This window comes from Mustelus asterias, chromosome 8 (genome assembly GCF_964213995.1).
Source record: "Mustelus asterias chromosome 8, sMusAst1.hap1.1, whole genome shotgun sequence".
Taxonomy (NCBI): domain Eukaryota; kingdom Metazoa; phylum Chordata; class Chondrichthyes; order Carcharhiniformes; family Triakidae; genus Mustelus; species Mustelus asterias.
In genome coordinates, this window is record NC_135808.1 from 90,302,404 (window position 1) to 90,316,226 (window position 13,823).

At 44.7% G+C, this 13,823-nt stretch overlaps 1 protein-coding gene across 1 annotated transcript in view; it reads left to right on the forward strand.

Annotated features, from left to right (window-relative positions):
* Nucleotides 1–13,823, forward strand: part of LOC144497349 (cytochrome P450 4B1-like) — a 38,621-nt gene that overhangs the window by 10,830 nt on the left and 13,968 nt on the right. The window contains exons 4-7 of the mRNA XM_078218476.1: nt 530–657; nt 2,777–2,901; nt 6,499–6,650; nt 8,606–8,712. Of these exons, the coding sequence (XP_078074602.1) occupies nt 530–657; nt 2,777–2,901; nt 6,499–6,650; nt 8,606–8,712 (512 nt within the window). The remainder of the gene's footprint in view (nt 1–529; nt 658–2,776; nt 2,902–6,498; nt 6,651–8,605; nt 8,713–13,823) is intronic.

Genomic DNA, 13,823 nt, shown 5'->3' on the forward strand with positions numbered 1-13,823 from the left:
TTGAATGGTGGAGCAGACTCAATGGGCCAAATGGCCCAATTCTGCTCCTATATCTTATGGTCTTATATGAAGGCAAGTACAAAGACACATAAATAACACTGATTTCGCTTTGTGGTCCGTTTCTCTCCTGCTCCCTTGATGGAGGTAATTCCCTATGGATATTGCCATCAGATTCATGCATAATGCTGTCCTTCCCCATAACCACGCAGTGGCACTTTCCAGAACATAGCACTGGATAGCAACCAGAATTCAGGGGGACCCTGAGACCCACTGAATAATGATACTGTCACTCTGGCAAATTTCAACTAAGTTAGAGAATCAAATCAGGGATCTTCCTGAATTCCATGGCTTAGTTCCATTCCATTCGATATGCTCATGAAAAAAATCATCCAAATGTATTCATGTTTGCTTTTTTTCTAAATAAACCCTCCAGCTATTTACAAAACCAAAGCAGACGGCTAACAATTTCATTGGCAAATATAGGAAGGCTCACAAGCTCTGTGATTAAAAGTGAGCCTCTGAATTTCAGGTGATGGTTTACTAATAAACAGCGGCCAGAAGTGGTATCGTCATCGACGACTCTTGACACCTGGATTCCACTATGATATATTGAAGTCGTACGTGCAGGAGATTGCAGAGTCCACCAAGATCATGCTGGTATGTGTTTATGAGGTTTCTGATTATAACACGTAGATTGTGATGCTCTAACAAGAGTGCTCTGTAGAAAACACTGGTTATTGCTGTGACTAAGCATGCTGACCTTTCACTCCTGAGGCCTGTATTTGAAACCAGCCTAGATGGATAGGATTAAAGTTTCCTCTTTTTATTTGTTCATAAGGTTCTTAGGTGTAATGAGTTTGGGCCATTTCTTTAATGGCTCGGCATAAAAATGCTCACCAGGCAAATTTCACTGTGTATTTTCCAATTTTACTGCCCTAAATTTGGCAGAATGAAGCCTTGTTTTTGTGCCAAAGTTACAGTGGCATTGCAAGAGACATCCTGAGCAATTTCCACAACTTGAAATTGAATTTTCATTTTAATTAAATGAAATAGGAGCCGTAGAGTTAAGAGTCGCATCTATCAGTTGCTGTACTTCCTTGAAAACTGACTTTACAGCCTCCAGGTTGATGTGGTTTTCCTCAGACATTCTTCACTTCAGATCAATATCCATGAGTTCTGTGTTCAACAGGTCCGAAGCCAGGCAATCTTCCTCCTTTTGGGAATGGTAGAATAAACTCATTTACACCTCACCTCTCCCGTTCTGTCACACTCTGTGAATCAATCATTGCCACTTCCTCACTAACGATAATTTTTGCACCACCTTTCCCAACCCCACCCTGCCTCAAAGGAGTGAATAAGCAAGTGAAACAAGGAGTTATAGGGAGATTTATGATAGAGGAACATGGGCCACAATGTAGGTCCACGGACCCATAGGTGGGCTTCAATTCTTCTTCATCCTCATTATTCTTCTCTCCATAAGCATCTTCAGCTGAGTCAATGGTGATGACTTTCCTTCTTTCTTGCACTTCCTCCTCTTCACCCTTACTATCACCATCATTATCCTCCCTATCCCTATTGTCTGCCTCCCCTTCCTGGTAGTGGACCTACCAGAGAGCAGGGGCCATGTTATGAATGAGTCAGCTTAGCACTATTGTGATTAAGAAGAGAGAGAAGGGTTTTGAAGTTAACAATTGTAAGTTTGTGCCCACTAAACCTGATGCCATCACTATGTGGCCAACTTTGGTGTCTTCCAGGGCTAAAGCACAGCATCTGCCCTGATGCTCCTTTGAGCGATTTATTTACTATTGAGAAGCTCCCTCTGGTGGCCACATTTTCCTGCAAATTGAATGATTTGAGTTAGAACAACAACTTGTATTTACATAGCACCTTTTCCATAACTGGATGTCCCAAGGTGCTTCAAAGGAACATATTAGAGCCAAGTATGACAGCAAAGCACATAAGGAGAATTAAATTCCCCCACCAACTCCCCAGCCCCATCACCCCACCAAAGGAACAGGCTGGCAAGATAGGGGAGGGCATAAGATTGGGTGGGATGGTGTGGATTTGTGTCTACTGCCGCTGCACTTTCACTGCAATTATACTTGACCCTCTATCCACTCTTGGGTCAAGGGAAGCCCTTAAGTGGTAAAAATATCAGCATTAGAAGGGAGAATGTCATGTGGCGGGGTCACCAGGTATATCCAAGCAGCCTGACTGTGGGCTCAGGGTGGGGTTTCCACCCATTTGGAAACCCTGTGCCCCACAGAAGGCTCTCCAGGAGAAGGGCCCCCTGAAGGATAAGGCCAACCCTGTTTGATCATCCCTCGTCATCTGTCCTTCCAATCACCACCATCCCTCCTCACTCCCCCAACTCTGCACCTTGTTGATGCCTATGTGACTGACTCTGCTGAGCCCTCCCCATCTTCCTGCTTCTCCGGCCTTCATCACTGCTCCTGTTTGGCTGCCACTGCTCATGGTTGCTAACACTGAAGCAATGTCGGCCAGTCTTGGAAACAGGAGATCTTGCCTCTGGGGTGTGGAAGCCACAACCTCAGGCAACTAGTGACCTGAACACAGTAAAATAAGGTCGTGGCTTCCAGGGCCAACAGAGGCAGACTCGTCCCTAACTTTCCAGCCAGTAAGTGGGCCATCATCTCCACATTAAATCTTGCCCATTATGCCCAGTGTGAAGTGAAGCCATGTTGTGGTAAGACTATAATGACATTGTTAATGCAGCTCTGGATGATTTATGAATTAATTATATCTATTTCCACAGGACAAATGGGAGCTCCTCAGCACAAATGCCAATTCCGTGGAACTCTACCATCATATCAGCCTTATGACGTTGGATAGTATTCTGAAATGTGCCTTCAGTTTTCACAGCAATTGTCAGCTTGAAAGGTAAGGGCTTGAAAATCTTAGAAAGTAACCTTTTATGCACTTATTTTACTAATAGTTGTTGTTCACAGATAAAAAAATAAATAAACTGAGTCTCCCTCTTCCTGGAACTGTCTCTCCTTATCTCCCACTGCTTAAATAGTGCCTTCCTTTCTTGTAATCTTGTAATTAGTGTGAGCAATGTTCTCTGAAGACTTAACCTGCTGATATCTAATCCCTCTCTGCTATTTTAATAAGGGCATTAAGCTCATTTTAATTTTCATGTTTTTTATTAAAATAGCAATTTGTATGATAACATCACTCATAACATTTGCCAGACAGTTTGCTTTCCCTTTTTTCCTGCTTTCTCTGTCTCGCACATGCTCTCTTCTTGTCATCACCTATGTTTGAATTTGTTCCTTTGGGAATAGTTTAATTGAGAATGGAGTTCTGGGAGGACTTTGGTTGGGAATGGGGCAGGGAGCATCTGGAGCCAGAGTTAGGTTAGTGATGCTACAAATCAGTTTTTAATCGAGACAGTAGGGCCTGGATTTTCACAGCCAAGGTAGATAGGTCAAGTAGAGTCCCAGCTCGCTGCACCCACCTCAGTAGAAAGTGTCCTGAATGGCACGATATTAGCCTCTGGTGGGGGATGGGTGCAGGATGGATTTGGGCACTCTGCCTCCGGAAGCAGATTGAGGGTGGCCACAGGAGCAGCCAAGTTGGGCAGGTTAAAAAGCCTGTCTGAGTTGTTTGGGACTTTGGTTATGCTTTAGATCCTGAAGCCATCATCTCTCAAATCGTATCACTCCTCACCCTATAAGAGAAGGTCAGAGACTAGGAATCTTGCAGTGAGTAACTCACCTCCTGATTTCCCAAGCCTGTCCACTATCTACAAGGCACAAGTCAGGAGTGTGATGGAATACCCTCCATGTGCCTCGATAGTGCAACTCCAGTAACAGTCAAGAAGCTTGACACAACCCTGGGCAAAGTAACCCGCTTGATTGGCACCCAATTCACTCCCTCCACCAGCAACACGGTAGCAGCAGTGTCTACCATCTACAAGATGCACAACAGTAACTCACAAAGCCTCCTTAGACAGTGCCTTCCAAACCCACAACCACTACCATCTAGAAAGACAAGGGCAACAGATGCAAGGAAATGCCACCACCTGGAAATTCCCCACCAAGCCACTTACCATCCTGACTTGGGAATATATCACCATTCCTTCACTGTCCCTGAGTCAAAATCCTGGAACTCCCTCCCAAACTGTACTGTGGGCGGACCTACAACACATGGACTGCAGCAGTTCAAGAAGGATAACTCCCCACCACTTTCTCACGGGGAATTAGGCAATGCTGGCCTAGCCTGCAACTGGCAGATTTTGTGAAAGAATATGAAAATAACTGTAGGCTCTGTGTACTGTAGGTGGTAATGGATATCAATGAAAGTGAAAAATAGTTGGCATTAAAGAGGGGACATCATGACAGCGATTGGGATAAATACTTCACAGCAAAAGGGAGAAATAGATAGCATTCTTTTCTATTCTTGCATGGGATGTGGGCATCACTGGCTAGGCCAGCATTTGTTGCCCATCCCTAATTGCCCATCCCTAATTGTCCTTGAAATGCCATTTCAGAGGGCAGTTTTTAGAGTCAACCACATTACATGTCACATGTAGGCCAGACTGGGTAAGGATGGCAGATCTCCTTCCCTGAAGGATATTTGCGAACCAGATGGGATCTTATGACCATCAATGATTTCATGGTCACCATTACTGAGGTAAACTTTCAATTCCAGATTCTATTAATTGATAAAATTTAAATTCTACTAGCTGCCGTCGTAGGATTTGATGCTAAAATCCTGGAGCATTAGCCTGGGCTGCCAAATTACTAACCTAGTCACATTACCACTATGCTACCATCCCACCAGTACTGAATCAGAAAGAGAAGGTGCAAATAAAGGGGAGAGAGATGGAAGATAATAGAGAGAAAGGTGTGTACCAATCAGGAGAGAAAGAAGGAGGTGGAAGGGGTTATTTGGGGAGAAGAGGGGATAGGCTGGGTGTAGTCGTTTGAATGGGGGAAAATAGATACCAGTGTTAACTGAAAGAGAATGGGAAGGAACAATGCCAACATGAAATGTGAGAGTGGGAGAAGAATGCCAGCTTTAACTGGGTAGTACAAGATGGATACTGGCTTCAATTACTTAAATATGGCTGCACTGGTTAAAGGTGCTGCAAAGATATACTCCCAAAAGCTTCTTTAGTCAAATCAAAGAACTTTATTTTCAAAGCTAACTCACTAGCCTCATGCTTCCAATTCATTTCATTGTGAAAGAAGCAAAGAAAGCCCCAAAATGACTAGGACTGAGCACTGGACAAAGAAATACAGTATAGGCAAGCTTGGGAGTGAACAGCTTAGATATTTGAACATGACATGATATGAAGAAATCTCTCCGTGTGTAGAAGTTAAATATAATGTGGATCCCTGCTGCTCTTCCATTGGCAGCTTTGTTTAGAATCATAGAATCCCTGCAGTGCAGAAAGAGGCCATTTGGCCCATCGAATCTGCACCAACCACAATCCCTCCCAGGCCCTATTCCCATAACCCCACATATTTATCCTGTTAATCCCTTGACACTCGGGTCAATTTAGCATAGCCAATCAACCTAACCCGCACATCTTTGGACACTAAAGGGCAATTTAGCATGGCCAATCAACCTAACCTGCACATCTTTGAACTGTGGGAGGAAACTGGAGCACGCGGAGGAAACCCATGCAGACACGGGGAGGATGTGCAAACTCCACGCAGATAGTGACCCGAGGCCAGAATTGAACCTGGGTCCCTGGCACTGTGAGGCAGCAATGCCACTGTGCCACCGTGCTGCCCCTAGATTTTAGCATAGAATTCAGAGAGTTTCTCTGGGATTGATTACAACCTGGAGCTGAAGTAGATGCAGGATCCAGCAAAATTCACTTGCTAGATTAAGTATCAGGTACACTATCTTTTAATTCCAGAGTTCATTTAAATTCAGCCATCCACTTCCTGCCTAGAAAGGCTGTGACGATAGAACAGAGGAGGTGCCTGCAGACAGTCAGGTTGTGGTGAGGACGGGGTTTCTGAAAAGTCTCATGAACCACAGGCTTTCTAGATAGAATGAACTAACATCCATATGAGGAATAATCTCATAATCAGGTGGTTTCAATGGCAGCCCATGATTTCTCAACCTTTGGATTTCCCAATCTGTATTCCCTGTGAGGGCTTTTCCTTAATACCCAATTCAGAATCACCTCCAATCAATTATATTTGAAAAATGCTCACTGCAAAGATAGTAATCAATTTACACACAGCAAGATCCCAAGAAGAATAACAAGATGAATGATCAATTAAAAAAAAGATTAACACTTTGCACGAACTCAGGATGCCCTAAACACAACAGTGCCAACAACTGAGCCCAGATGTCACTATTTGTACTATACTTATGATAGCAAGTAAATTATGTTTCAAATATGATACATTAATGTAAATGCCAGTATTTAAACGTCATGATGTGTCACAATAACAATTGACCAAATGGAAGTTCAACAGATCTTTTCTCTGAATTGTTTTCACTCTCCAGTAATAACACGTATGTCCAGGCTGTCTATGAACTCGGATTCCTTGCGAGTGAAAGATTTAAAACGTTCCAGCATCATTATGACCTTGTCTACTATCTCACCCCTCGTGGAAATCGATTCCGGAAAGCCTGTGACCTAGCACATGAACACACAGGTAAGCAGGAATTACCAGCCTGCCTAAGTAGGTCAATGCCAAACTATGATACTGAGCTGTATGATTCAAAAACAACAGCAACATGAAGAGATGGAAAATCACTTTGTTCAGCTTTCCATTTTAATACACTTTCGAAAACATTAACCTGAAAGCTGCAGCAATGGCCCTGGGCCTCATTGGATGCCTCCAAGCAACTTGCCAGTGACGAGTATTTCAAAGTCAAACCACTGCAACCCTGACAGTGGCTCTTCGGTGAATGCTGCGAGGAGAGAGCTGTACATTTATGAAGGTGTGGGGCAGTTAGGAGAGGCAGGGAAGTGACAAAGGGGTGGGGATGATCAGGAGAAGGAGGAGGGGATGAGAGAAAGGCAAGTGAATCAGCTGCAGTGAATATGGCAACAGCCCACCTCCCCTTCCCAGCTCATCATTCAGGGCCAAATATTTTGTAAACTTTCCTTTGTTATGGTGGGCTCCAGCAGTCCCTTTTAAGGGTTGGGCCCAGTGCAGCAGTGTTCAGTTCTTCCCATTTTTGTAAAGGGAGTCTCAGAAGGACATTGGTTCCTCACATTTGTTCAGGCAATGAGCTTAACACGTGTTTTGGGGCAATTCTTTATCTGCCTTTACCTTTATGTGGGCAGCACATTGTCAGCATATAATAAACATAAGTGCCTACCCGCAATATATTGGATGACTTCAGAGAATGACCGTCCTATTGTTAGATTTCAGTTACTGAAGAAATTGAATGTTGTTCATAATTCAACAATCTTACATGATTTCAGGGGAATTAAATGTTCAGAATGTTGGGGAAGCTCCATGGGATATCCCTCACTTTCTGATCTTTCTCAATGTGGCACCCAGAGCAAACGATTTCTTATCCCAGTGCACTGCATTGACCAGGCTTCATTTTTGCGAAAGCATTTGTACACCTGCTCCTACAACTCACTGTAGCATGCAGTGCAGGAAGACTGTATTTCAATTGTGAAACACTAGTCTGACAACAGTGCTGCTATTTTCAAACGCCACACTCCAGCCTACCTTATCTCATACCTCATACAGCTAACATTAACACCTGAATAAACCCCCCCCCACCAGCGATACTTAAGGGATCATTACTTACAGGTTAGCTGTTATATTATTTCTTCCGGCTGCTGGTGTAATTGTACACGTGTTTAGAGCTTTCCTATACTTGGCTAAAGTTTTCTTGTCTTGAATGGTGAGGAGGGAGGGGTAAAGGAGCAAGAGTTGCACTTGCTGCAATTGCAAGGGAGGGTGCCATGGAAGAGGATGGGGCGTTGGGTATGATGGAGTAGTGGACCAGCGTGCCATGGAGGGAGCAATCCCTATGGAATGCTGAAAGTAAGGGGCGGGGGATGGGGTTGCAAGGGGAAGATGTGTTTCTTGGTAGCATCGTGCTGGAGTTGGCGGAAGTGGCAGAGGATAATCCTTTGGGGTGGAGGCTGGTGGGATGGAAAGTGAGGACAAGGGGGACAGGCCTTTAAGTAGGCCTACGCACTCACAATATCAGGGTCCCTGTTGATGTCTACAGCCAAGGAACAGCACTGGCTGCATGGAACAATAACATAAAGCAGCAGGTAGCATCCATTTACTGTGTTGCCTGAAACAGAATGAACAGCCATGGGGTAATTTTGTATTGAGATTTTTGTGCCTATTCTCTGGGATTAGCCAAATTCACTCTCTCAGTTTTTCTGCAACTCAGCATTGTCTTTATCTCATCCCAGTTTGGAATTCAGAATCTTACTGCTATGTGGTATCACACTGGTTAAGCAGGTTTTCAGTCTAAACCATATTGCCAGCAATAGGACATGATTTTAGACCAATGACTCACACTTGTCTCCCTTTCTCTGTTGCCATCAGAAAATTATTAATTTAGGATGGGTTCTTCTACGCAGCCTTCAACTGAAACATTAATCAAAATTAAACTATTCTTTTGCCAGACATGGTGATACGCCAGAGGAAGGAGGCACTGAAAAATGAGAAAGAACTGGAAAGAATCAAACAAAGGAAGCATTGTGACTTCCTGGATATTCTTCTGTGTTCACGGGTTGGTACCGCTAAGTATTTATGGATATGAACATGGTTTCTGTGCTGAGTGGGAAAAAATCAAACTGATCATCATTCCATTTTCTAAACTATCCGTGCTGCAGTGTAGCTCTTCATTGTAGAAGATGAGCAGTGTGTTACCACCCATAATTACAAGGAAGAAGAGTATTACTTTGCCTGTCAGACAACTAGATTTTTCCAATACAAGCCTGCAGTCCAAGGAGATAGCAGATGTAACACTTAATACCACTGCCACATTCCTTCACATGGCATCCACGCTTTCTTTCTCAGGTCTTTTTTTATTTTGTTGTATTTTATCCTGGAGTATCTGAAGATTGATCTAGAAAAATTGAATCATAGAATCCTCCAGTGCAGAAGGAGGACATTCGGCCCATCGAGTCTGCACTGACCGCAATCCCACACAGACTCTATCCGCACAACCCCATGCATCTACTCTAGGTAGTCCCCCTGACACCATGGCCAATCCACCTAACCCGCACATCTTTGGACTGTGGGAGGAAACCGGAGCACCCGGAGGAAACCCACGTGGACACAGGGAGAATGTGCAGACTCCACACAGACAATGACCCAAGCTGGGAATCGAACATTGCATCTTTTCAATATCTTGTTGCTTACAGAGCCAAATTCTCCTTGAGTTCCCTGCTGTTTCCCCAGCCTGCTCAGCATTCCTAATCTCCAAGCATCACCCTTCCAATGCACTATTTCCAAATTACGAAGTTGTGCCAATAAACTATAAATGACCCATTATACAAGCTGACTTCTGCAATTTGCTGTAAGCTTAGCACAGGAGGAACTCAGGGCCGAATCTTTGCTTCCAAGTTGGGAAAGTTGCAACTCTACATGCCCAACTTGAGAGAAAGTGCCTTCAATCTTCAATTGTTGCTCTGATGGTGGGTGGGGAGACAAACAGGAATCAGGCCTGAAAGAGCTCGGAGGCAGGCACAAGGACTGCTCGGTGCTGGGGCAATCTTTTGAGAAGGCTGGCCTTGGTGATCTGGGATTTCATCCTAGTTACTGTAAAAAAACAAGCAATCTTTCAACTCTTCCTCTTTTTCTTCCATTTCAGGATTCTTCATTTCTATTTCTCTCTGGTGCGGTCTCTCTTTTTCCTCCATTTCAAGTGTTTTCATTTACAACTGGATTTTAGCCAATTCGGTTACCTCCACTTTTGGAGAACTTGATCTCTCAGGTATCCCTTGCAAGTTCAAATGCTTACTATACTTTCAAATATGTCTGCTTTCTTTACCCTTGCAGGTGATTCCAACTGCAACTTATCCACCAATTTCATCAATTTAACTTTAGTTACACTTTGCAAATCCTGCAAGGTTATATCCTTCACTCCCAAACAAATGTTAACAATTGCCAAAGCTATTTTGCAATCACCCACTTTAAAATCTCACAATACCCCTCCTGATTCTATATTCTCCTTGCTAACTGGTACTTTTAAAAACATTAATCCCAATACAATCAAGGAATTATGTTTTTAATATCCCAGATGAGCACCCCCCTCTCCCATGTTTGTTAAGAGCACAGCTGATGTTAAGTGTTAGGGTATTCCAAAACCCAGAAGGGAACTTTGGAATGCCTGCTCTCAGCTGTATTTTGCAATTTGGTGTAATATGATGAAAGATGTGAAGACCAGTAAAGGGTGTCCCAGACTATTTTGTGATGATTTTAAACAAAGTAAATGTTTATTGAAAAGTAAAACAGACAACAAGAAACTCAATTAAAATACAGTTAACTACATTAATGGCTATCCACAATACTTTTACCCAGTTCCAAACCATTCCATTTTCCTAACCTCAAAGCTAAACCTCCCCGAACAACATCCCATAGGTTTTTAAACTATAAGCAAAACCCAAAGCAATCATTACCACACCAGCACCTATATCCTTTGGGGTTGTTTCTGATTTAGAATAGAGACTACTGGCTTCTCAAAACAGGCTTTCTCCAGACATTGGTTGTTGGGAGGGGACATAGCTTCCTGCTACGTGGGTTGTGATCTCAAACAGCGTCCGTGCTGAGGTGAATTTGCCTCTGATATACTGTATTTCCTTGTAATCTTCCCTTATCTGAACTAACCTCCTCAGAAGTTACTCACAATTATCTTTATTACATGAGCTCTACTTTTAGAATGTAAATATGAAATTCACCCCCAACTTCCATTACTACCAACTTGCTACAGGTAAATGTTTGTTCCCAGTTGCTAAGCTAATCAGCACATTGAAGCCTTAGTTACAATAACTCAGCCAACCTCTCTTTCTCCTAATTTCCAATTTTATAATTCCCTTCTATGTGCGTGTGAGGATTCTTGTACAAATGCTCAATACGCCCAGTGTTGAAAGAACTGGATCGACATATAATTCCATGCACCTCCTTTAAACACATAGCCTCCAGAATACATTCCCAATTATTAGACTTTCTTATTTTTTCAGTTTTATCACAATGTCCCAACATAACCTATGCCCCATAGTCCTTCATACCCTCCATGCCAGCCCATGATCCCCAAATAGCCTCCATAGACTATTATAACCCCATGTCAACTGAGTGACAACTCATGCCACCCCACCTATCACCCTTTGTCCTTGCATCCTCCATGTTAACTCACCCAGTATCCACCATGAACAAACACCCAGAAGCATGGTGAAATGAAATAAAATAAAATTGTATCTATGGCACACCTTGCTATATTTTTAAACCTCTTTGATAACATTTAAATCCCTTCAAGTACTTAATCCTTTATGAAAACATACATTTGTACTCATAGCCTCACATCAGAGACAGCTAATCTCTTTATATCACTTGGAGCTATCAAACTGTAAACTTATAGGCCCTCGTTGTGACCATAGGAAGCAGTCAAGCAAAACTAATCCTTATGTCAAAAAACAGTGAAATTGCGGGCACTGGTTCTTTTCAACTGCAGGTTGGATGTTCTCTTTCAAAAATTTAAATAGCTTGGGGATTTAAAAATTTGACAGCTTGACAGTTCTATAGAACTTCTCTACTTTTTATGCACATTCATGTATATTCTTAACAGTCCCAAGAGAGCACCTGACCTCTCTCAAAGAGGCATCTGGCCTTTCTCAAATGGCACCTTACATCTCCAAAGAGGTACCATGCATGTGATTCCCCCAAAACAATTTTAAGTGTTGAATTTGCATAAAAACTGGAATAAATCACACTGGTTTTTTTCAGCTTTAATTTCAAGTGAATTTCCCACACTCTGTGCAGAGTACACTAACATGATTCACTGTAGAAACCAGTGGGTGGGGCTAATTCCCACTGGAGAGGCCGGCAGCGTAGCGCTGAGCGGGCCACTGCGCCCTGTCTGCCAACCTCCCATTTGCAGGCCAGCTCAATTGCCAGCCAGCCCCGTGACCCCCGCATTGTTGGCCCTCTGAGCCTCCCACAGTCTGATCCCTGGTCTCCCGGACATGTCCAGGCCAGCCTCAAACCTCCCCCCCCCACCCAACTCTCCTGGCCCACCTCGATCTCCTGTCAACACCTACCCCCGCACCTGGCAACCCCAATCTCCCCCCAATCCCTCCCTCCCCACAACCAACAATTCTAAACCCCCCCATCCGTGCATTGCCGACCCCCCCCCACCAGCTGCAGCCCCGTCCGCCCCCAGCAGACTGCCCACCCCCCACCCCTACCCCGATGGCCATCCCAGAACGCTGGCCTCACTCCCTCCCCACACCGATCCCGATTGCAGAGTGGCAGTGCCCCCCCCCCCCCCCATCACCACAGATCACCCCAACCTATTAGGCCCCACCCCCTTGGCACTGCCCCATACCCAGTGGGCAGTGTCAAGGTGGCCCTGGGCATTGGCACTTTGCCCCTTGGGCAGTGCCGGGGCCCAGGCTGGCACAGCCAAGGTGGCACTGCCCAGGGGGCACCCCCAGCATCCAACCCTCTGGGGGGGGCCTCAATTGCCCCCCTTCAGTCCAGAATACCCGAACGCCAGCTCCCCGCAAGTGGGGAGTTATAGTAAACCCCGCTGGAGTGAAATGCTCCTGGCAGAGGGTGGTGAGGGGCTGGTGAGGAGATTCTAGCAGACCCGGAGACTTCAGTTCCGGGCCCGCTAATGCTATTTAAATTATATTACAATGAGCTGCTGCATATATTACGCAACTCTGCACTGTAAGGCGCACGGAGGCCCGGAAACCCAGCGCAAATTGCGCAAATCAGCTGTCGCTTGAGTTTCCTGGCCCGCTGAACTGAAAAAGCAGGGAAGCAGGATGGGAGAATCACCCTCCCCCCATAATTCTCCAAATAACTCTGATAGCTTTAGATCTTTTCCTTAATTGTCTAAAGCCCACAAGTCACATTTTGGAATTCCCTGTAATTAAAATTGGATCCGTTTGAAGACAGCTTCACTTTTACATATGCAACTGCCTCCGAGAACCATAGATATGCAAAGTACATGCAAATATGAGGTAATGCATTTTGGAAGGTCTAATACAGATAGGAAATACATAGTAAATGGCAGAACCCTTAGGAGTATTGATAGGCAAAGGGATCTGGGTGTACAGGTACACAGGTCACTGAAAGTGGCAATGCAGGTGGAGAAGGTAGTCAAGAAGGCATACGGCATGCTTGCCTTCATCAGCCGGGGCATTGAGTTTGAAAATTGGCAAGTCATGTTGCAGCTTTATAGAACATTAGTTAGGCCCCACTTGGAATATAGGGCCCGATTTTACCATTTTCATTCTAAGTGCTGAATCTGGGTGTAATGCAGATCCGACTTAGAAATCTGCTTTCAGGCGCCCCCATATGCACTCAGCATGAAAGAAACATCTCCAGTCCCATTCGCGCTGTGGGCGGGGCTGAGCGCGGCCGAAACGATTGGAGCTCTGAACTGCGCATGCGCAGTTGGAAAAAAATTTGAAAAAGTGCGCCCGTGTCAGATCGCTCCCGGGCCACAGAAAGTGGAGAAAGCGGCCCGGGAGCGACAAGCGGGAATGATGGCCCCTACACACATCACTGTCCCCCTTATCTACCCCCCCACTACCCACACACATCACTGTCCCCCTTATCCACCCCCCACTACCCACAGACATCACTGTCCCCCTTATCTATCCCCCCACT